General features: G+C 35.1%; 3 protein-coding genes and 1 pseudogene across 4 annotated transcripts; all 4 read left to right on the forward strand.

Moving 5' to 3' along the window:
* The first annotated feature begins 3,169 nt into the window (after nt 1–3,169).
* LOC144422727 (cytochrome P450 4B1 pseudogene) lies at nt 3,170–4,821 on the forward strand (annotated as a pseudogene).
* Nucleotides 4,822–6,620: 1,799 nt separating this feature from the next.
* Nucleotides 6,621–8,575, forward strand: LOC144422741 (arylamine N-acetyltransferase 1-like). The gene is made up of 3 exons (XM_078112522.1): nt 6,621–6,947; nt 7,764–7,947; nt 8,199–8,575. The coding sequence occupies exons 1-3, from the start codon at nt 6,621–6,623 to the stop codon at nt 8,573–8,575; spliced, it is 888 nt and encodes a 295-aa protein (XP_077968648.1).
* A 3,151-nt stretch (nt 8,576–11,726) lies between these two features.
* On the forward strand, nt 11,727–14,877 carry LOC144427426 (arylamine N-acetyltransferase, pineal gland isozyme NAT-10-like). Its single transcript, XM_078116617.1, has 3 exons — nt 11,727–12,344; nt 13,309–13,492; nt 14,120–14,877. Exons 1-3 carry the CDS (start codon nt 11,934–11,936, stop codon nt 14,494–14,496), a joined length of 972 nt encoding a protein of 323 aa, XP_077972743.1. The 5' UTR covers nt 11,727–11,933; the 3' UTR covers nt 14,497–14,877.
* A 3,081-nt stretch (nt 14,878–17,958) lies between these two features.
* LOC120348235 (arylamine N-acetyltransferase 2-like) lies at nt 17,959–21,628 on the forward strand. 2 transcript variants are annotated; one of them, XM_078115108.1, is made up of 3 exons: nt 17,959–18,303; nt 20,008–20,191; nt 20,409–21,628. In XM_078115108.1, the coding sequence occupies exons 1-3, from the start codon at nt 17,971–17,973 to the stop codon at nt 20,783–20,785; spliced, it is 894 nt and encodes a 297-aa protein (XP_077971234.1). In that variant the 5' UTR covers nt 17,959–17,970; the 3' UTR covers nt 20,786–21,628. The 2 variants fall into 2 exon arrangements, with proteins under 2 accessions (XP_077971234.1, XP_077971237.1); XM_078115111.1 differs by lacking the exon at nt 17,959–18,303 and adding an exon at nt 18,916–19,672.
* The last annotated feature ends 3,197 nt before the right edge of the window (nt 21,629–24,825 follow it).

Below are 24,825 nucleotides of genomic sequence, written 5' to 3' on the forward strand. Positions count from 1 at the left end.
CGAGTGGGTAAAATAGCGCCCCAGTAACCTGACAAGCATCTGCCCGTTTTTAGCCGAATGCCAGGGCTTCGATCAAATCAGGCATCGGCTCCTGGATAAGCTCCCAAAGACGCGAGTCATATTAACACTGTAATTAAGGTTTCTTGGAACACTGAAGAAAAATATCTGACAGATGTAGGGTGGAGTGGATCATCATTTGTTCTTCCGTTAGTTTTAAAAGTAGGGATTGAACAATCTCAACCAAACGGAATTTATCGCCTGAGTGAGATGTATATTGTGGAGAAGAAGAAACAAACATGTTTGAAAAGTGAATGTTAGCTCAGTTCACAGTCTAAATCGAATTTCAGATTAGTGCGAGGGATCTTCGGACAATTTTGTTTGTGAAATCTAACTCTACATTTAAAAGTATCACGAAGTTAACATTCGTATGAACGAATATACTCGTATATCATTTTTAATCGTGAGTTTTTAATGTTGGCGTATCATTTAAAATGGCCGTAAATATTTAGCAGTTAGCACCGGCCGGAGAAGAGAGCAATTTGAATTTCTCCTGAAAAATAACGCAATATTTGATGTAATTCAATTAATTAATCACTTTTTATCTGGTTTATAACATAACAATTACTTTTGAATGTTCGAGGGTCGCATTGGAGCCGCAAGTTTGACATTCTCATTTTGCTACCTAAATTTTTTCCTGCGTGGAATGGGTTTGAAATGATCAAATAAGAAAAATTCCCTGTAGAAGTTCCTTTTTTCATAGTAAAATTGCTATATTGCGTAGAATGCAACACTTACAACAGGGGTCGGCAACCTTTTGTCGCTCGCGGGCCAAAATTGAGGTTGCAAGTCATTGGCGGGCCGCACTTATTTTTAGAAAGTTTAAAAACCTAACGGATGGTACTTCTTAAAATAAAAATCAAGCAGTGATACATCTCTCGAATAGAATATAGTTTTATTTCCTCATTGCATCTCATAAAATTTCATTTCAATAATTTCAGCGCCATTGAACCCTTTGCACTTAGCATCAACTTTTCTGCGTTTTGTTGCCATTTGCCTAATTATAATTAAATTATATGCTCATTAAACGAGTAATTGTGAATTATATAATTGTTAGGTTATAATATAATTTAGTCTAAAGAATATATTCGTCAAAGCGGATGTTTTGTTACTATAATTTAGTGAAGCGTCGCGGGCCGGATCCGGCCCGCGGGCCGTAGGTTACCGACCCCTGGCCTAAGTAGTAAAATCGGAAAATGTGAAGTTACAAAATCACAGCTAAGGGGTCGTTGTCTTTAGAGGCGTCCCACTTTGATGTCACAAAAATATGGTAACCCTAATTATAAACGGATGTTTTGTTACTATAATTTAGTGAAGCGTCGCGGGCCGGATTATAGTGCTCCGCGGGCCGGATCCGGCCCGCGGGCCGTAGGTTGCCGACCCCTGACTTACAACGTGAACAAAATATTATGTTATCTAACTCATTATTTTAACAATACAATGTACGATACATAAGCTAATACACGAATTTAATCGTACTTGAAAATAAGTTTGAAATACTATTCGACTTTTAGCATCAGCTCTTAATTTTCCACTATGATCAGCAATATCCTTTTTACATGTATAATATTATTTGCTAGTATAAAATTGAGACTATTTTTACCAAGGTTGCATTTGTAAATGAAAAATTTTGCACATTATAATGCCATGTTAGTCATGCATTTACGATTTCGCAAAATTGCCGTAAAGTTCACAGAAATAAAATAAATGTCTCTCCTGCCTGCTCCAGCTAAAATCATTTCTGAAAAAATCCATTTTTCATGAAAGCCGGTTTCAACAGCAATATATTTCCCCGGAATGGTCGCCAATGTAAGTAGACTAGTAAGTAAATAGGTTTATTTCGAATTCTCGTTACAACAAAACAAAGAAGCAATACACGACAAAACAAACAAATATGCGGAAAATCAGGAAAGTAAGCAAAATCTAATAAAGATTTAAGACGTGGTGATTCACGTGCCCACTTACCCCATACAGCAAACGACACATTGAAGTAATTAAAAATATACACGGAATATAATTCGGGCGTAAATACTTGGGTGTGGAGTTTGAACATAGGCTGCAATTTCTACCATATATATCTTATACAAGAAAAAAACGAGGGAAGTGTGCAGCACAACAAACAAACAAGCGGCGCTGTGATAATTAATGTGGTTCCGAACACACGAAACTAATAGTCGACTGGGCGATACCCAACAATAGCAGCCTAAAAGTAAACAACAACAAACGATGTACAGTATAACAATGTATTCTATGCCCTGGCGTTCCCACTTCAGTATTAATCAGAATCCACGAGCTTTGTGAACTTGTGCTGTGCAAGCGCTCGTTTTTATGGAATCCATTATATCCGCTACATCTGACGTTTGACTTTTCATGTTATTCTCAGCTTCAGTCAGTTTTCCACGATGAACTCCATTTGCGGTTGCACGTGTGAAAGTATGTCCCTCCGCCTCATGGAGTACTTTGACTGAATGTAAGTTTGCGATAAGGTAATTTTGTATCAAACAGCTTTCACAAGAATGGATTTGAGTAGAAAATATCCACCTTAGTCTATACACATCCTAACCTTTCAAGTTATAAATGCCTCGTATACCGGTATAAAAGTTAGCCATAATGCTCAAAATAAAATATTACTGTAGCATACCTCACAGCCTTTTTTGCCAAATAAATTCCAATGCCAATCCAAGAGATTTTAGTGTCGAATCAGAATAAATTGCCCCAATTTTTTGAATTATGATTTCATAGTTTTAAACACATTCCCCACGAGTGTAAATAGTAAAAATTAAAATATAAAACCATACAATTACCTGAATTTTGTTAATCCAATGTATGTCCATAAGAAATAAGTTAATTCATTTTATCATACAGTCGTCATCCAATTCGTGCGTCCATTTTATATACATTTATCAGTAATTAATCGAACTAGTTAATTTTTTGTATGGAAATTGGAAAAATAGAAAAATTAGACAGAGAATCAGAAAACAACTAAAGTGGGTGTTTTGTTATTTTTCTTTTCTGTATCTATGTATGAATATTAAATCTAAATAAATTTCGACATTTAAATTCTTTCATATAATATTCAACAAATCTGGTGTTGCCTAGAAAATGTCAAATCATGATTGATCTAGGTATGAGATAGTGCATATGTTCATACAATAATAAATCATAATCGTAATCGTAAAATTTGGCAGCATCTATTTTGCAGGCGTTGCATCAATAGGCGAACCGAAGTGTCTAAATAAACGTGAATCGGTCAAAAGACGGTTATGCCACGTTGATGGCTGGCATGTATATACATTAATGACGTGTCTATTCTTTCAGTAATCAATAAGCATTATAACAGCAAAAAGTTGTTCACGTTCAAGTTCAAGTATGGATGTGGAAAAGTATTTCGAAAGGTTAAATTTGAGAATTGGATTGGTGATGGATTATTAACAAGTTATGGCGGCAAGTGGAAACGAAATCGTCGTCTCCTTACCCCGGCATTCCATTTTGATATTTTGAAACGGTATCTTGTGTGTTTCAACGATTCTGTTGCCGAGCTTATTCAAAAATGGTCAACTTCAAGTGAAAATTGTGTGAGTGTAGAATTGTTCACCGATATCAGTGCAATGACGTTAGACAATTTGCTACAATGTATTCTATCCAAGAAATCTGGATGTCAAAGCGGAAAAAGCATGGAATATCTTAACGCTATAAAATGCATAACAGAGGGCGTTGTTGGCCGACTTCGAAACCCATTATACCATTTCGATTTAATTTCCTACTTATCGCCAGCGGGGAAAAAGTTTAAAGAAGCTTGCAAAACTGTTCATTCTTTTTCGAGTGCTGCAATAAATGAAAGAAAATCTTCTTTGAAGCACGGGAACGAAAGAGATTCAACCGACGATACTACGAAGTTGGATTTTTTAGATATTATGCTGCTAGCAAAAGATGATAATGGAATAGGTATGTCACACCAAGAAATATGTGATGAAGTTGATACCTTCGTATTTGAAGGGCATGATACAGTGTCAAGTGGAATATGTTGGATAATTTATAATTTGGCAACTAATCCAGAACATCAAGAAATTTGTAGGAATGAGGTATTTGAAGTACTTGGTGAACAACAAAGAGTTAATTATGAAAACTTGTTTAAATTCAAGTACCTCACGATGTGCATTAAAGAAAGCATGAGACTTCATCCACCAGTACCGTCGGTTGGTAGAAAAATGAACAAACCATTTTTCTTTTCTAATGGATTTGGACCTGACCAATACAACACGAATTCGTCTGAGAGTTCGGGACCGGAATCTTCTAAGATTATTCACACTAACACACTCATCGGGGTCTCCATTTACAGACTACATCGCAATCCTTGCATTTGGAGCAATCCAGAGGTTTTTGATCCTGAGAGATTCACTCCAGAAAATATATCTAAGCGATCTTCTCATGCATATGTGCCGTTTTCCGCAGGATCACGAAATTGCATTAGACAAAATTTTGCAATGAATGAAATGAAAGTTACTCTTGCATTAGCACTTCAAAGATTTCGTTTCTCCCTGGATGAAACCTACCCAAAACCAGCTGTCCAGCCACAGCTTGTCTCGCGATCAACCACGGGTATCCATGTAAAGCTAGAAAAGTTGGAATAATCTAGAAGCGACAAATGGACTACTTGATATAACATGGCTTAGTAAGATGATAACGATAAGATGCTTTAGGCTTATGACTAATCGCTACATCAACTCTGTACATTTCAAATCTTTCAATCGTGTAAGATGTATATTGAAGTGTATATGTATTTTGATCATACCCGTGAAAAATTACGTCATTCCAATGAAAAGATGATAATTTTCCTGTTTATATAATTGTTGAATAAATAATTGTTTATGTACTCACAGCTGATTTTATTCGTGTTCGACAAAATAAATCAAATATGTAAGGTAGATTTTTACAAATAATATCCAAGACTCGCCAAATATTTCACACTGAAATAACTAATTACTGAGGTAGATACTTGAGGGTTTGAATATTCAGTCTTGGGAAGAGACAAGGCCTTCGCTTCACATACGCGAGTTATACAAATAGGAAGAAGTTTTGTAAATCATATTAGGTCACACGCACAGTAAAGAGAAGGAATAACAATTTTTCGCATTGTAATCTAAACACTGCCATCCGCCCATCTTCGAATCAAGAATATCGGCTACATCGTTCAGATTTACAGTGCTATTCCCCCATTAGTCATAATGATATTTTAACATACTTCTTCGCACATGCAATCTAGGATAGAACATTTATCACGGGGAGATAAAAATCACTAATGTGAATTAATTATATGGCGAATCGTCATTACTCGGTCGGCTTTCAGTCCATGTCAAGTACGGTTAACCAGTTATTATTTTCGATTGCAAAAGCTTGTTCATTTGAGCATATTATAATGACAGAATTTCAATTCATATACTACTGGTAGCTACAAGTTTTGCCAGCAAGCTATTTTTGCCATTATTTTTTGAGCAGCATTTAATGATTTATTTTAATCATGATAAAAGGGACTAGATCTTTGAAAAGAGTTAGATCTCTGATTATTGCTGATGAGATCATCATTAGGTGATGTTATTGTACTTGTGACAAATGAATATGTAAAAAAAGAATACAACAAGAAATCTCTCTTCAGAAGATGAAATTTTTCTAAAGAAGAATATAGGTTGATGTTTATCAAAGTTAACTTATATGACCATTTTCAATTTCGCGTAATTAAACTGAAGAAAAAACTCATATATATATATATATATTGCAAGATCAGACGACAGACGATTTTAACTAGATCAATGGTTTCACACTTTATCGCCTATTAATTTTCAGTTTGACAATTAGTTTATGACTCACAATGAAATCTTGGAACGATGTTCATTGAATACACAATTTTATTGCAGTAATATGCTTATCCGATATGTGGCAATAGCAATCGAATTACATAGATAGTTTACTACGATTTTGTCATAGAAATCCTTTATATCCTAACCTTAGTTATTTGCACAAGAGAGCAATGCTCAAATACGAGCACATGGAAACGAAGACCAAAACGAATAATTTTTGATGACGTCATCGCGCACAAAAAAAACGAATCCCTCTAAGCACACAGAAATTTATTAAAGTAAGGAAACAAATGTGAAACAAATACAATTTCTTACCAATGACAAATTCAGAGAAATTGTTCCGATTTTCTTCACAACATGAAGGAAAAGAATAAAATAAATACAAAATATTCTACAAGAATCCCATGAATAGATGGATGGATTAACGCTTTATAGTAGCAATACACAGTACGTGACAGGTCAATTTCTTTTCTTCAACGGACCAGACAAAACGCCAGCAAAACTGAAAGTAGTCAGCTAGTTAGTCCATCCTATGCAATCGGCTCGGCTATCAAGATGAAAACACATTAATTAAGTAATCAATAAAACTCAATCACAATATTTGTTGGCATATTTATATGCGTCACTGACGTTAAACATGCGTATGTGTGGCTATTATTTCAGTAAACAATAAGCCCATAGCAGCGAAGAGATTTGTTGTTCACAAGTATGGATGTGGAAAAGTATTTCGAAAGGCTAAATTTGAGAAACCGAGCACGTCAACCTTCACTAGAGCTATTGAAAGATATATGCATGGGTTCTGTGTCGAACATTCCGTATGAAAACTTGGATATGTTCGGAGGTGAACGAAAAATCTGGGATTTGCCAACAATATATCAAAATATTGTAGAAAAGAAACGAGGAGGATTTTGTTTTGAATTGAATTGCCTTTTACAGTGGGCTTTGAAATTACTTGGATATAAAGTCGAATTGCTTAAGGGAAAAATGTACGATTCAAAAAATAATCTGTTCCAAACTGATCACCTGGTATTGATGGTAAGAACGGGGAACAATACTTTTTATTTGAAAAACCTCATATAGCATACGTTCATCTTGTGAAAAACTAAAATCGATTTCAACTTCCAAAATAGTTTTTGTAGCTTGCTTGATCAGTAAATCTATCATAAATTGGATGTTAGCCGAAGACAAATTCCCTTCTTTGCGGAGTTGTTCTATGACCGCCTAATTGTCATCTCATACACTCTCTTTTTGGACACGAAATGTCCATAATGGATCGTTTTGTCATTATGTTGTTGTTCTTCCTAATCATACCATTCTTCTTGTTCGATTTTCATATAACCTACCAGACCAATTGCTTTGGAATTTTCAGTGGGTAAAGATGTATTCTTCTCTAAAAAGCTATCGCTTTTATGTATTTCAAAAATTTTCTGTGGGCTCTATTAGATTCGTTTTTTTGTGTGCGATAACGTCAGAAAAACAAGCATCTTGTGACGGTTGAAGTCTACTGTGATAGATTGCATACCCGGACTATTTCGTTTTGGCTTTCGTGTCCATATATTTGATCATCGCTCTCTTTTTTCATTTCAATGGACCAACATAACATTTTCTAGAAATGTGATTATTGGTGGTAATTTTCGATCAATATTTTGGAACCTGTATTATTTAAATGCGTTTCTTCTCTTCTGTATATACTTCAGAAACCCACTTCATAAGTGGGTGAAAACAGCACTCCAACGCTTTTACCCGTTCTTAGCCGAATGTCAGGGCTCTGATCAAATCAAGCATCGGGTCCTGGATAAGCTCCGAAAGACGCGTGGTTCAACCGCGAATTATATCAACACGGTATTTTAGGTTTCTTGGGACAATGAAGAAAAATATCTGACAGATGTTGGGTGGAGTGGATCATCATTTGTTCTTCCGTTGAATTTAAAAATAGGAATTGAACAAGCTCAACCAAATGGAATTTATCGCCTGAGTGAGAATCAAGATATGTATATTGTGGAGAAGAAGAAACAAACATATTTGAAAAGTGAATGTGAGATCAGTTCACAATCTAAATCGAATTTCAGATTAGTGTGAGGGATCTTTGAACAATTTTGTTTGTAAAATCTAACTCATCCACATTTCATGAAATTAACATTCGTATAAACGCATATATATCATTTCTCATCGTGAGTTTTTCACGTTGGCGTATTATTTTTAAAATGGTCATGAATATTTAGCAATTCACAGATATCTTACAATTGATAAACAATGTAAAGGCTATGTTTTTTTTCTGTTGCCTAGATGATCAGCTTTACTTCAACAGCAAAGCCAAAGAAGATTGCGTAAAACTTGATGAAATTCGATTCAAGGATATTCCGTGGAATATCATGTTGGGTGTGGAAAAAACTCCTTGCACCTTTGAAGATTTCAAACATGGGCACGACTATGCTCAAGATGAAGATGAATACTTGATATCCAATCCAATCGTGGTTCTTCAAAACAGGGAGAGAAGAAAATTTTTCGTGAAAAATTTTTATTACGTAAAGAAATACGTTGACCCCGGAACACTGAAATTAGAAAGATTTCAGAAGTGCTCCATGGAAGAAATGTATGACATTTTAAAGAGAGAATTTGGATATACTTTGAATTTTGAACTCAGTATGCCATTTATTGAATAAGTATTTTGTGAAGTACCTTCTGTTGCTTATTTGTTTTTAATATTATTACATTTACATAACAATTCGTTGCATTTCATAATGTCACAGTTTGTTTTTGACCAAGTCCTGGCGTGCTCGGCAAACAGGTTTTTTGCTACTGTGGTGGTCAGATCAGAAGACTTATGATCTCGGATTGGTTATTTATTGATACGCTTCAAACTTAAAGCAGTAATAAATACTAAAACACCAGACATAACCAAAAAGCAGCCGACCTCCAGCCCAGCGGCCGGAGAAGAAAGCAAGAGTTATTTTCTCTCGCACGTGTAATGAATGAGTGGTCGAAGTCCAGACCCGGACAAAACTGCCTAAATCTAAGGTCTGGTAAATAGCATCAGACAAATACAAAAAGATTTTAACGCAATACAAATACGGACATTATGGTCCGTGACAATTATTATTTGAATTCACAAAAACATATTCAAGCTGAAACTCAAAGTTCCTTTAAGCTTTGGTCAAAAAACCTTTTGGTACAATAATAACTACCATGATCAAACATGCCACGAATCCTACGCTGTTAATTTCTTTCGATTAAACCAGCACAGCCTCTTGGCTGATAAAGTTGATATAGATATTAACATTTTAACTTTAATTAAAATGTTTGGGAAAAAAAATATTTTTGTGCTCGAACGGGTTGTGCAACAACTCGCCCCTGTAACCTTCCTCCTCAGTCTCCCCTAAATATATAACGCTTAAATAAGACTGTGCTTCTACTAAAAAAGAATGCAATATTTGATGTGATTCAATTAATCAATAACTTTTTGTCTGGTTTAAAACAATTACTGATGTATGTTCGAGGGTCGCATTGGAGCCGCAAGTTTTACGATAGCATTGGCTAATATGAAAGATGTCAGCAGCGACGTAACAGTTGGAATTCTAGCGCGGTTAATTAAACGCATTGTCATCCAGACAGATTTTCGGACATGGTTGTAAAACGAATCCGTATTCTGTTAATTAAGTTTCCACGAATCCGTATTCTGTTAACTTCGCAACAGTTCGATCAGGATATTCGTGAAAAAGCCTAATTTAAAATTTTATTATCAACGAATTGTAATATTGCACACGGTCAAAACGATCAAATAAATTGAAAAGCAAGTTTGTAACAACAACCTTATGAAGCCCAGAAAGATAAAAAGAAATTATTACAGGTGCCATGCAACGGATGATCTTTGAAATTTAAAAACCAAATGTAAGCTTAACAAAAAACATAACTGATTTTCCCTCTTTCATGACATAAGTTCATGTGTAGCTTATTTTCCACACTTTGGAAAGATAACGCTTTTTTGAAGGCATTTTCATTTTAATTACAGTTACCCCAAGCCCCAAGCCATGTACCTACATAAAAGTCGCTGCAATATAATAGTCATATGAAAAGTTTTACTATCCAACATTTAAAATAAACTCACAATTGTAAAACACGCAAGGCACATTTGTACATACCGTAAGGTACAAATATACATACGTACATATGAACTTTCACGATCACACTACTTTTTGTGCGAATGTTTATTCTATGCTGCAAATTGAAGTAAAACATTCATCTGAAAAAAGATTAAATTTATTTTCTGTTTGCAATCGATGAATAACGGATGTTTTTTATTTGTAGACATCTTGTTCATGCAGGTCGCTGAGAACCTGTGCGTTGTATAGAAGAGAACTAAAAGCTCAATTAGTAGAACGGCCAAAATTCGTTACTGAGGGAAGGCGGGCTTCACTTACGCGAGTTATACAAATAGGAAGGAAAACTTTTAAAATGATATTAGGTCATACACACAGTGAAGAAGGTAAGAATGAATAAACAAACAATTTGTCGCGTTTTAATCTTAACAGTACCATCCGCCCATCTTCGAATCAACAACATACACCAACATTCTATCCAATTAAAGAGTCCAGCTGCACACTAACACAAAGGTATTTCTGTAACGTTTCGTCCGACCAGAGTCAGACTTCCTCAGACAAGCAGTACGGTAGTACGCGCACCGGCAGTTTCATGTTTTATATTTTTCATCGAGCGTTAATTTGATTATTTTGTGGACAGTTTATTGCCAGTGGTCAAAGAATAGTTCACTGAAGAGAGATTTTCAGCCATCACATTACTCGTGTTATCAACGACCAGCTGTTGTGAATATTATATTAGGATATTATAGATTGGTACTAATTGTATAGTTATCATGTACTACGAAGTACGAACACCAGTGGCGTATCTCGGGTGTGGCCGCCATGGCTTATGTCATGGGCGCCGTTTGAACATGGGCACAAAAACGGCGAAACGTATTAATTAGAAAAGGTTTCAATAAAATAATTTCGTGGGAGTAACTGAAACTTGTATTTTTACTCAAATGATAACGTACAAATATCTCAATTCAATAATAGTCAATATAAGTGTTCAAACAAGTATCAAGTAGGCGCATTTTCAGACTTTTCCATGGGCGCCATTTTACGTAGATACGCCACTGCCGAACACTGGTAGTTTTATGTCTTTCTGGGCGCAATCAACATGTGAGTGAAGCCTTGTCCCTGTATGCTAATACCATATCGATCACTAGCTTCTTTGGAGTTTATTACGCTTTTAACGGCTTATTATATGAATGACCGGTAATGTGCATATAATTCGTGGATGCAATCGCATATACATATATTGCATTCTTATGAAATGATCTGGCAGTATTTGTACATCATCTTGATGGCTGTATTTGTAGATTGAGTTGATTATGAATGCATATGACTTGGCAGTATATGTATATTTGGTTTGGCTGTATGTATACATGAGTTGGCGGTGTATGCATATTCTTACTGGTATATGTACGGCACGGTTCCATTACATTTGAACCCACGTACATTTGAACCCATGACAATTGCACCTGTATGCTATTGTACCAAGGGAATTTTTTTTTGTTTCGGGGATAGTTAAACCCATACTAACCCTAACCCATGGGTTTTAGCACCCGCATATAGATTGAACCCGTGGATATACGCATGGGTTCAAATGTACGGTCACCGTACGGCACGTTACCAACCCTATCGACTGCTGATTTCGACCTCTGCACTCAAAAATTTGCACAACAGTTATGGTACCAGAATCCTATGAATAGAAAGACAGTGAACGCTCCACGTACCAAAACGCAGATAGCGGTAATACAGTTTGCAAGACAGGCTAATTTCTTTGTCTTCAACGGACCAGATAAAAGTCCAACAACACTGAAAGAAGTCAGCTAGTTCACCCTCTGCAATTGTGCTGGGATATCATAATACAAACACAATTATCATGAGTAGGCATCGAAATGAAGTGTGACACGATAATCGTTGGCATGTATGCGCATTAATGAGGTGCGTTATTGTTACTATTCTTTCATTTATAAATAAGAATCATCAGGAAATAGATATTTCGTTGTTCACGAGTATGAATGTGGAAAAGTATTTCGAAAGGTTAAACTTGAGAAACTCAGCTCGCCAACCTTCTTTAGAGCTATTGAAAGATATATGCATGGGTTCTGTGTCAAACATTCCGTATGAAAACTTGGATATGTTCGGAGGTGAACGAAAAATCTGGGATTTGCCAACAATATATCAAAATATTGTAGAGAAGAAACGAGGAGGATTTTGTTATGAATTGAATGGGCTTTTACAGTGGGCTCTGAAATTACTTGGATATAAAGTCGAATTGCTTATGGGATATATGTACGATTCAAAAAATAATCTATTAAAAACTGTCAGTGATCATCTGGTATTAATGGTAAGAACGAGAAACAAGACGTTTTGTTTATTTGGAAAACCTCACATTACGTTCATCTTGGGAAGAACGAAATTCGAAATTTTATTATACTGGCTCAGCAATAAACTGTCGTTTATATTCTCCCTCACAAAAAATCTATGATATTTCAATACGACTATACTTGATACTAGTAGTTGGCGATTTCATCTTTTAAACCTACGCGCGATAATTTAATTACATCTGTTTTTAATTCCCACAATAGTTTATGTAGCTTGCTTAATCAGTTAATCTATCGTAAATTGGACGTTAGCCAAACACAAATTTCCTACTTTGGGGAGTTGTTCTGTGGCCGCTCAATAGTCACCTCATATACTCTATTTTTGGACACGAAATGTACATACGAATCGTTTTGTTATTATGTTGGGGTTCTTCGTAATCATTCTTTTTTCTTGTTCTTGGAAAAAAAACGATTTTCACGTAAACTACCAGACCAATTTGGAATTTTTAGTTAAAGATTGTATTCTTCGATAGAGGGGCATTGCTTTTATGTATTTCAAAATTTCTGTGGGCTCTTTCTTTATTTTTGCGTGCGGTGACGTGAGCAAAATTACGCATCTTGTTCCGGTCCCTTGCTCGCAGTCAGACAAGGTCGTGAAGTCTACTTTGTTAGATTGCATACCCGGGCTTTTTGGGTTTCGTGTTCCTATATTTGAGCATCGCTGTCTTTTTTTTCATTACAAGTGACCAACATAACGTTTTCTAGAAATCTGAATATTGTTGGTAATTTTTAAAGGATATTTTTAGAACCTGTATTGTTAAATGCTTTTCTTTTCCTCTGTATATACTTTAAAGATAAGTGGGTGGTAAAACAGCGCCCCAGTGACCTGAGCCGAATGCCAGGGCTCCGATCAAATCAGGCATCGGGCCCTGGATAAGCTCTCACAGACGTGGTTCCACCGCAAATTATATTAATATTGTATTTTAGGTTTCTTGGGACACTGAAGAACAATATCTGACAGATGTTGGGTGGGGTGGAAAATCATTTGTTCTCCCGTTGAATTTAAAAGTAGGAATTGAACAATCTCAACCGAACGGAATTTATCGCCTTAGTGAGAATCAAGATATGTATATTGTGGAGAAGAAGAAACAAACATGTTTGGAAAGTGAAGGTGAGTTCAGTTCACAGTCTAAATCGAATTCCGGATTATTGCGAGGGATCATTGGACAATTTTGTTCGTAAAATGAAACTCTACATTTGAAAGTATCACGATGTTAACATTCGTATATATCATTTTTAATCGTGCGTTTTTCATGTTTGCGTATCATTTTCAAAATGGTCGTGAATATTAAGCAGTTTACGGATATCTTACAATTGATAAACGAGAATATCGGTTGGAAACCGAAGACTTATCGATCGATAGTTAGGGAATCCCCCAAAACAGAAACTGCAGTTTCGATTCATCCGCTCTTGTAACTTGCGCACTGCGCATCGCACACACACACTCGGCGGGTCTCAAAATTCTCTCGCTTTACAAAAATCTAGATCACTATATCAATAATTGATTGATAACTCGCTAATTATACGACATAATTCGCCCAAAATCAATAGGTTTCTGGTCCGAGATAAGATGAATGCACATGCAAAATTTGGAGCAGATTCAACCTCGCATTCGCGAGATATCGCGTTCATCTAACAGACACACAGACATACATACAGACAAATACCTATCAATATACTTACCGATCTTAAGATCGATAAGTAACAATGTATAGGTGGACTTTTTTCTGTTGTGTAGATGAACAACTTTACGTCAACAGCAAAGCCAAAAAAGATTGCGTAAAACTTGATGAAATTCGCCTCAAATATATTCCCTGGAACATCCAATTGGGTGTGGGAAAAGCTCCGTGTACCTTTGAAGACTGTAAAATTGGGCACGACTATGCTCAAGATGAAGATGAATTCTTGATATCAAATCCAATCGTGAGCTGTCAAAACGTGGAGAGAAGAAAATTTTTTGTGAAAAATTTATATTACGAAAAGAAATATATCGACCCCGTAACACTGAAATTAGAGAGATTTCAGAAGTGCTCCATGGAAGAAATGTACGACATTCTGAAAAAAGAATTTGGAATTATTTTGAATTTTAAACTCAGTATACCATTTATTGAATAGGTTGTACTTTGGTAAGTACTTTGTGTTATTGATTTGTCTTAAATATTAAATTACATTTACATAACAATTTCTTGCATTTCATTATTATTTGAATTCACAGAAACATATTTAAGACTGAAACTCAAAGACTTACTGAGCCTTGGCCAAAAAGCTGTTTGATGCAATAATAGCTACCATGATCAAACATGCCATGAACCACCACGCAGTTAATTTTTTGTAGATAAAACCAGCACATCATCCAGGTTGACAAATATATAACATTTTAACATGAATCAAGATGTTTAAAAAAATATATTTTTGTGCTGCTGTGCAACAACTAGCTCCTGTAACATTCCACCACGTTCTCCCATAAATATATAACGTCTAAATAAGACGGTGTTTTTACTAAAAAATAAAAAAAATAATGCAATATTTAATGTAATTCAATTATAAGTCACTTTTTAACGGGCTTATACCAATTACTGATGGAGGTTCAAAGGTCGCATTGGAGCTCTTCAAGTGTCGCAAGTTGTTTCTCATTTGTGGGCTAATTGCATCTCATTAGAAGTATCACAGCGTAAAATTTGGCAGCATCTATTTTGCTTAAGTTAGGCCAGGCCACAATTACAAAACTCACTGAAGGCGAATAAGCGCACGTTTCTCATTTTTAAGGTCATATCTGGTAAAATAAATGCTATTTAAAAATGTATATTTTCATCTTGTGAAGAAGAAAAATTCTAAATTTTGTGATACTGGCTCAGCAATAAACTTTGGCGTTTATGTTCTTCTTCATAAAATATCTAGGACATTCCAATACGACTACACTTGATACTACTAGTGGTTGGCAATTTCTTTTTTTTGACAGACACGTAATAATTTAATTACATCTGTTTTTAATTCCCACAATAGTTTTTGTAGCTTGCTCAATCAGTTAATCTATCGTAATTTGGACGTTAGCCCAAAAAAAATTTCCTACTTTGGGGAGTTGTTCGGTGGCCGCCCAATAGTCACCTCATAATACTCTATTTTTGGACACAAAATGTACATATGGATCGTTTTGTCATTATGTTGTTGCTCTTCTTAATCATTCATTTTTCTTGTTCTTGGAAAAAAAATCGATATTCACATAAACTACCAGACCTATTGCTTTCATGTAATTTTTAGTTAAAGATTGTATTCTTCGCTAGAAGGATAATTGCTTTCATGTATTTCGAAATTTCTGTGGCCTCTTTTTACATTTTTTTTTGCGTACGATAATGTCAGCAAAATTACGAACCTTGTGGCGGTTCCGCGTTCGCAGTCAGTCAAGATCGTGAATGTTAGATTGTATTTTTTAAACGCGTTCCTTTCCCCTGTATATACTTTAAAGACGAGTGGGTAAAACAGCGCCCCAGTAACCTGACAAGCATCTGCCCGTTTTTAGCCGAATGCCAGGGCTTCGATCAAATCAGGCATCGGCTCCTGGATAAGCTCCCAAAGACGCGAGTCATATTAACACTGTAATTAAGGTTTCTTGGAACACTGAAGAAAAATATCTGACAGATGTAGGATGGAGTGGATCATCATTTGTTCTTCCGTTAGTTTTAAAAGTAGGAATTGAACAATCTCATCCAAACGGAATTTATCGCCTGAGTGAGATGTATATTGTGGAGAAGAAGAAACAAACATGTTTGAAAAGTGAATGTTAGCTCAGTTCACAGTCTAAATCGAATTTCAGATTAGTGCGAGGGATCTTCGGACAATTTTGTTTGTGAAATCTAACTCTACATTTAAAAGTATCACGAAGTTAACATTCGTATGAACGAATATACTCGTATATCATTTTTAATCGTGAGTTTTTAATGTTGGCGTATCATTTAAAATGGCCGTAAATATTTAGCAGTTAGCACCGGCCGGAGAAGAGAGCAATTTGAATTTCTCCTGAAAAATAACGCAATATTTGATGTAATTCAATTAATTAATCACTTTTTATCTGGTTTATAACAATTACTTTTGAATGTTCGAGGGTCGCATTGGAGCCGCATGTTTGACATTCTCATTTTGCTACCTAAATTTTTTCCTGCGTGGAATGGGTTTGAAATGACCAAATAAGGAAAATTTCCCGTAGAAGTTCCCTTTTTCATAGTAAAATTGCTATATTGCGTAGAATGCAACACTTACAACGTGGACAAAATATTATGTTATCTAACTCATTATTTTAACAATACAATGTACGATATATAAGCTAATACACGAATTTAATCCCACTTGAAAATAAGTTTGAAATACCTTTCGACTTTTAGCATCAGCTCTTAATTTTCCACTATGATCAGCAATATCATTTCTACATGAATAATATTATTTGCTAGTGTAAAATTGAGACTATTTTTACCAAGGTTGCATTTGTAAAAATTTTGCACATAATAATGCCATGTTAGTCATGCATTTACGATTTCTCAAAATTGCCGTAAAATTCACAGAAATATATTAAAAGGTCCTTCCTGTTTGCCCTTTCGCGAAAGCCGGTTTTAACAATTATATTTTTCCCCGGAATGGTCGCCAATGTAAGTAGACTAGTAAGTAAATAAGTTTATTTCAAATTTTCCTTACCACAATAACAAAGAAGCAATACAGGACAAAACAAACAAATATGCGGAAAATCAGGAAAGTAAGCAAAATCTAATGACGTGGTGATTCACGTTTCCACTTACCCCATACAGCAAACGACACATTGAAGTAATTAAAAATATACACGGAATATAATTCGGATGTAAATACTTGGGTGTGGATTTTGAACATGGGCTGCAATTTCTACCATATATATCATATACAAGAAAATAACGAGAAGTGTGGAGCACAACAAACAAACAAGTGCCCAAATTTTTTGTATTTTGATTTCATAGTTTTAAACACATTTCTTACGAGTGTAAATAGTAAGAATTAAAATATAAAACCATACAATTACCAGAATTTTGTTAATCCAATGTATGACCATAAGGAATAAGTTAATTCATTTTATCATACAGTCGTCATCCAATTCGTGCGTCCATTTTATATACATTTATCAGTAATTAATCGAACTAGTTAATTTTTTGTATGGAAATTGGAAAAATTAGACAGAGAATCAGAAAACAACTAAAGTGGGTGTTTTGTTATTTTTCTTTTCTGTATCTATGTATGAATATTAAATCTAAATAAATTTCGACATTTAAATTCTTTCATATAATATTCAACAAATCTGGTGTTGCCTAGAAAATGTCACATCATGATTGATCTAGGTATGAGATAGTGCATATGTTCATACAATAATAAATCGTAATCGTAAAATTTGGCAGCATCTATTTTGCAGGCGTTGCATCAATAGGCGAACCGAAGTGTCTAAATAAACGTGAATCGGTCAAAAGACGGTTATGCCACGTTCATGGCTGACATGTATATGTATTAATGACGTGTCTATTCTTTCAGTAATCAATAAGCATTATAACAGCAAAAAGTTGTTCACGTTCAAGTTCAAGTATGGATGTGGAAAAGTATTTCGAAAGGTTAAATTTGAGAAACCCAGCTCGCCAACCTTCACTAAAGTTGTTAAAAGATATATGCATGGGTTCTGCGTCAAACATTCCGTATGAAAACTTGGATATGTTCGGAGGTGAACGAAAAATCTGGGATTTGCCAACAATATATCAAAATATTGTAGAGAAGAAACGAGGAGGATTTTGTTATGAATTGAATGGGCTTTTGCAGTGGGCTTTAAAATTACTTGGATATAAAGTCGAATTGCTTATGGGATATATGTACGATTCAAAAAATAATCTATTTCAAACTGTCAGTGATCACCTGGTATTGATGGTAAGAACGGAAAACAGTACGTTTCGTTTATTTGTAAATCTCACATTGCATGCGTTCATCTTGTCAAGAACAAAAATCGGTATTTTGTAATACAGGCTAAAGATTTTTCTATGTCATTTCAATACGACTACACTTGATATTGATAGTAGTAGTTAGCAATTTCATCTTTTCAACCGACGCGTAATGATTTAATTACATCTATTTCTAATTCCCATAATAATTTTTGTAGCTTGCTTAATCAGTTAATCTATAATAAATTGGATGTTAGCCAAAGACAAATTTCCTACTTCGCGGAGATTGCGGAGTTATTCTGTGGCCGCTTTATATTCACGTCATACACTCTATTTTTGGACACGAAATGTACATATATATGGATCGTTTTGTTATTATGTCGTTGTTCTTCTTTATCATGCTTTCTTTTTCACATAAACCATCAGACCAATTGATTTGGAATTATTAGTGGTTGAAAATTGTATTTTTCGCTAGAAGGATATTGCTTTTATTTAATCCAAAAAATTCTGTGGGCTCTATGAGATTCATTTTTTTGCGTGCATTGACGTCAGCAAAATTACGCACCTTGTGGCGGTTCCGCGTTCGCGGTCACGCAAGGTCGTGAAGTCTACTTTGTTAGATTGCATACCAGTAGGGTTACCATTTTTTTTGACTTCAAAGCGGGACGCCTCCAAAGACACGACCCCTTAGCTGTGACCCTGTAACTTTACAGTTTCCGATTTTACTATATAGGCCTACATTTAAAGCCATCCCGGCTGTCGTCATTGACCATATTGTCATCGAACGCATATTCTCTGTCTGAATATCGGGTTCAGTTCAAAAAATAGAAAGGAATAGACGCTAACGATACAAATGATCCGAATTTAGATTTTTTATGTACAGCAAAAGGAATAAAAAATAATGAAGTAGTCTGCCGTTTTCAAGCATTGACATTTAGCCTACTTATTCGCCCAAACATGCTTTTCTGTGATAACACCTTCAAAAAGACGAAATAGTCTGCCGTTTTCCAGCATTGAGATTTACTTATTCGCCCAAGCATGCTTTTCTGTAGATAACACCTTCAAAAAGACGTTGTTCAATGTTACATTCACGTGAACGTCCGAACAGGACCAATTAGAATTGATTTTACATGTGATACGTTCGCTGACAATGTTAGCGAGTAACAACGAAACAAAATAACGCATTCACCTTCAGTAAGTACGCTAGCGTTGCGCTACACAGCAACAACAGTAACGAGAACATGCTCGTGTTTTATGCTGGATGGCTGAATGCCAAAGCGGGACTTTTGGCTGACTTGTCGGGACGGCGGGACAAGACGCTTAAAAGTGGGACTGTACCGCCTAAAGCGGGGCGTATGGTAAGCTTACATACCAGGTTTTTTTTTCGTTGTGGCATTCGTGTCCATATATTTGAGCATCGCTGTAATTATTTTTTTTTTCAACTGAAAGTGATCAACATCACGTTTTCTAGAAATCTGATTATTGGTGGTAATTTTCGATAGATATTTTTAAATGCGTTCCTTCTCCCCTGTTTATACTTTAAAGAAAAGTGGGTAAAACAGCGCCCCAGTAACCTGACGCTTTTATTCGTTTTAAGACAAATGCCGGGGCTCTGATCAAATCAGGCATCGGGTTCAGGATAAGCTCCCAAAGTCGTGGTTCAACCACAAATCATATCAACACTGTAATTTAGGTTTCTTGGGACACTGAAGACAAATACCTGACAGATGTTGGGTGGGGTGGATCATCATTTGTTCTTCCGTTGAATTTAAAAGTAGGAATTGAACAATCTCAACCAAATGGAATTTATCGCCTGAGTGAGAATCGAGATATGTATATTGTGGAGAAGAAGAGACAAACCTATTTGAAAAGTGAATGTGAGTTCAGTTCACAGTCTAAATCGAAATTCGGATCGGTGCTAGGGATCTTTAGATAATTTTGTTTGTAAAATGAAATTATACAGTTCAAGGTATCATGAAATTAACATTCGTATGAACGCATATCATTTTTTAAAATGGTCCGAAATATTTAGCAGTTTACGAATATCTTACAATTGATAAACAATGTATAGGTGGACTTTTTTCTGTTGTGTAGATGATCAACTTTACTTCAACAGTAAAGCCGAAAAAGATTGCGTAAAACTTGATGAAATTCGCTTCAAAGATATTCCGTGGAACATCCTATTTGGTGTGGAGAAAGCTCCGTGTACCTTTGAAGATTGTAAAGTCGGGCACGACTATGCTCAAGATGAAGAAAAATTCATGATATCGAAACCAATCGTGATCCGTCAAAACAGGGAGAGAAGAAAATTTTTTGTGAAAAATTTATATTACGAAAAGAAATATATCGACCCCGTAACACTGAAGTTAGAGAGATTTCAGAAGTGCTCGATGGAAGAAATGTACGACATTCTGAAAAAAGAATTTGGAATTATTTTGAATTTTAAACTCAGTATACCATTTATTGAATGAGTTGTACTTTGGGGAGTACTTTGTGTTATTGATTTGTTTTAAATATTAAATTACATTTACATAACAATTTCTTGCAGTTCATTATTATTTGAATTCACAGAAACATATTTAAGACTGAAACTCAAAGACTAACTGAGCCTTGGCCAAACAGCTGTTTGATGCAATAATAGCTACCATGATCAAACATGCCAAGAACCACTACGATATTAATTTTTTGTAGAATAAACCAGCACATCCTCCTGGCTGATGAAGATATAAACATTTTAACTTAAATCAAGATGTTTAAAAAAATCCATTTTTGTGCTGTTGTGCAACAACTCGCCTCTGTAACATTTCACCACGTTCTCCCTCCCATAAATACATAAGGACTAAATAAGACTGTGTTTTTACAAAAAAATAAAAATAATAAAATGCGATATTTGATGTAATTCAATTATCAATAACTTTTAACTGGTTTATTAAAATTACTGATGGATGTTCGAGGGTCACATTGGAGCTCTTCAAGTGGCGCAAGTTATTGCTCATTAGTAGGCCAATTGCATATTATTGGAAGTATCACAGCTCAAAATTTGGCAGCATCTCCAGGCCACAATTTTAAAACTCGCCGATGACAAATAAGCGCATGTTTTTTATTTTTAAGGTCATTTTTGGTAAAATAAATGTTATTCATAAATGAATATTTTGTATTAGTAATTTAAGTTTTCGACCATAAAAGCATTACAATGCGTTTAGTATTTGAAACTATACTCACGTCGCGAGGTTTCACCAAATTTCTTTTTTTCAAATTTGGGTCGCTTGCAAGAAAAAGGTTGGGAACCACCGCAGTAGACTATCAGTACCGCTGTCTTCGCGAATGTGCCTGACCACCAGAAAGCAACAAACGCAATTTTTGATGACGTCATCGCACACAATAAACGAATCTCTTGGAGCCCACAGACATTTATGAAAGTGAGAAAATAAATGCGAAAATACAATTTTTAACCACTAAAAAATTCAAGGCAACTATAGTTATTGAGAAGCAATTTTCCCTACATTAAGAAAAAGAATAAAAGAAAGAAAAATACTGACAAGATGAACAACAACAACACAATAACAAAACGTTCAATAGGTAGGTTTACCATATATCTGGTACAAAAAACCGGGACAGTGCGGATCGGACTAACTTTGGTTCGATTCTGAGGCTAAGTAATATCTGAATCTTCTATCATATCTTTGCGAGTAGATACCGGGCATTAAATTAGCTATAAATTAATTTGTACGCGCAGTCGCCAAACATCATTTATAAAAGCAGTCAATTATTTGAAAATTTCAATAATCGACATAAGAGAGACACCTGCGGTTGCCACACTGCAATAGTTGTACTCATAATGACAATATAGCAAAATGATTTCTGCTCTGTTACTTGAACAGAGTAAGTTTGAAAAAATTATAAATTTTGACAACAAGACTTTCTACTCGAACGGGCAAAGTATCCACGGAATGATGTTGAATTTAGTTTTAAGGTAAATGAGCCGCAAATCCTATGCGAGTCTCGTAAAGGCTCGTTTCAGTTTTATTTTTGAGTTTGAAAAAAACATTATTGCCCCGTGTCTTTCTACGCGTCCATTTGGAATTTCGATAATTTATCGACAGGTCAGTTAACGTTGTGCGTCAAATTATCGCAATTAACATAATTATAATACCTTTCACACAACAAAACAGCAGTTCTCTCTCCCTCTGTTAACTAGTGAATCAGAGATAAATTGGATGCTTCCGTTAAGAAAATAACTTTGTAATAATATTATATGAAAAAATTGTTTTTGACTGCCACGCTTTTGAACAAGCAGCTAAGCTCTCCACATCTGTTTTGTTTTGCATTCTAGCTGGCTCTTTATTTTGTCCTATAGCATGCAAAGCATAAGATTCTTCCTCATATGGCTGCTCATATTCTGATATCTGCATGTGCATGTTTTTTGTTGGGTTTCTGATATTCCACATGCATGATCTTTTATTTCTATTTGAGTGGTGTGTTTCTTTGTGAGGGTTGTAGAAGGTATAATTTAACTCCTGTACCTATTACTGTAATTAGGCGACCAGTCGAGATATATTGGATTCTCCCCTTCATTTTGATTTGCTGTGGTACTCAATGATTTGTCTTGTGTGTATACAAAATTTTATTCTAGGTTAAGGTTCTACTGTGAAGTTAACGTGAAGGCCAACATACAAATGGTTAGTGTGGTTTGAGAGATCTTACATGGTTTGCGAAGATTATTTACCCTGTGTCCCAACCAGAATTCAAATCAGGTCTTTCAACTTGCGTTTTAAAGATAAATAACTAATGATCAATATTTAATCAAAATATTATTTTCTTCTCAACAAAAGTGTAGGGTAGTGAGTGTTATTTCCTAATATGTAACCCTTGAATATTCTACTCGAAGATTTATTTTCTGTTTTTCAGGTCGTTTGTGATGACCAATTTAATGGCTAGCTTATTGAATATAAAGAGTGTCTACAATCTACATCATCAAAATTGGCAGTCTGATGTCTCATCTATGATAAATTTGAATTGACAACAATTGCGTTACATTAAGTAAATGAAGAAATGATCCTGTGAAATAACAATCCTAATTCCTTTGTCCTTGCAGAAGTCAATATCTAAGATTGAAAAAAACCTTACTTATACCCTTGGTAATCAACATATTCCTATTCCCCGTTGTCCTACCTTAATTAATTATAATAACTTATGTCACTTGTACCTTTAAATACTTATTACAATCTGGACTATAATCTGGCAATAATAGGCTCTAGTTTGGGGAATGAAGTGGTCTACTAGCCCACCTCTTCATGCACCCAATTCTGGCAACTTTGGTTGGGCATTTTTGGCAATTGACTCCAACCAATGACATTAAACAACATGATAGGCAACTCTGACGTCACTCCATAAGACTACATGCGAAAGATTGTATTTCATGATACGCTCCAATGCACATATTTCTCGTCGCCTTTCGCGACCGTTTTCCGCTTGCTTTTGCTAATCGGCGTCCTCTTTACGTTTAGTACCTGCCTTTTTGCGCCTGTAACGTAAGAAAATAATCTCTATATCTAAGAAGTTTTGCTCACTTGGAAAGCTGGAATGACATACAAGCTGTAAAGAGTAAAATGGACATCATAGACTTTTTTTTTTATCAGAGAAGATTACAAACGCGATAGCGTAAAGATTTGTGTGGGACATTTTGCAGATAATGACAAAGTTCAAAGGTAGTCATTTTAATGTTTGCGCTTAAACATTGAAATTTCATTTAAAGAGGGTGTCATACAAAACAGCAAAACTGTTTTTACTACTCTTAACGGTGCTGTGATACAATTCCATAACACAAAGTTTGCACCTATCGAACTTGCCTTAGTAGGTGAATTTTTTGGACAAATTTATTGTGAGGGATTTCGCATGTAATTCTCATTGATTGGTGGCTGTTTATAATTCCTATTAATTGTGAATTCTGATTATACCAAAGAATTTACTGGCACCTTTTTCTTGTCAATACTCCAAGCTGAGGTAATAAACAAGACAATACATTCATGTCATGTGGAAGCAAAATATGCACACTAATTAAAAGTTTGACACATTGAGATAATACATCATTACAGAAAATACAAGTTAAAGATATGTATGACCATCACATGGTAATTAAAATTAAAATTAATAGGGGCTGTGGAGTATGAAAAGTTCAAGACAAAGAAAAGAACAAAAGTTCTCTCTAGCTCAGGAACTCTCAATTTTGCCTCCATTGCTTTGTGAAGGCCAATATATTGCCAGTGGCTGAATTGGTTTACCTTTATGATAGCAACGATTTTGTTTTTAAAACGGCAAGATTTTTTTCAATTTAATTGAAGTGATATTATTTCCCAAAGCAATGCTTGAATTGTCTAGAATAGATCAGTGGTGTCAAACTCATGGGTTTTCGAGAGCCGCATTGCATGTTGGAAATTGTAAAAAGGGCCGCAAACAGTTTTTAATAATGTATACTTGAAAGATATTTTCAAGATTTAAGTTTTAGTTTGTG

This window comes from Styela clava, chromosome 1 (genome assembly GCF_964204865.1).
Source record: "Styela clava chromosome 1, kaStyClav1.hap1.2, whole genome shotgun sequence".
Lineage (NCBI taxonomy): Eukaryota > Metazoa > Chordata > Ascidiacea > Stolidobranchia > Styelidae > Styela > Styela clava.

Coding starts and splice junctions, on each gene's coding strand:
- LOC144422741 (XM_078112522.1), top strand. CDS start 6,621: ATGGATGTGGAAAAGTATTTCGAAAGGCTAAATTTGAGAAACCGAGCA. Junction 6,948..7,763: donor CTGATCACCTGGTATTGATG/GTAAGAACGGGG, acceptor ACGGTATTTTAG/GTTTCTTGGGACAATGAAGA. Junction 7,948..8,198: donor AACATATTTGAAAAGTGAAT/GTGAGATCAGTT, acceptor TCTGTTGCCTAG/ATGATCAGCTTTACTTCAAC.
- LOC120348235 (XM_078115108.1), top strand. CDS start 17,971: ATGGATGTGGAAAAGTATTTCGAAAGGTTAAATTTGAGAAACCCAGCT. Junction 18,304..20,007: donor GTGATCACCTGGTATTGATG/GTAAGAACGGAA, acceptor ACTGTAATTTAG/GTTTCTTGGGACACTGAAGA. Junction 20,192..20,408: donor AACCTATTTGAAAAGTGAAT/GTGAGTTCAGTT, acceptor TCTGTTGTGTAG/ATGATCAACTTTACTTCAAC.
- LOC144427426 (XM_078116617.1), top strand. CDS start 11,934: ATGAGGTGCGTTATTGTTACTATTCTTTCATTTATAAATAAGAATCAT. Junction 12,345..13,308: donor GTGATCATCTGGTATTAATG/GTAAGAACGAGA, acceptor ATTGTATTTTAG/GTTTCTTGGGACACTGAAGA. Junction 13,493..14,119: donor AACATGTTTGGAAAGTGAAG/GTGAGTTCAGTT, acceptor TCTGTTGTGTAG/ATGAACAACTTTACGTCAAC.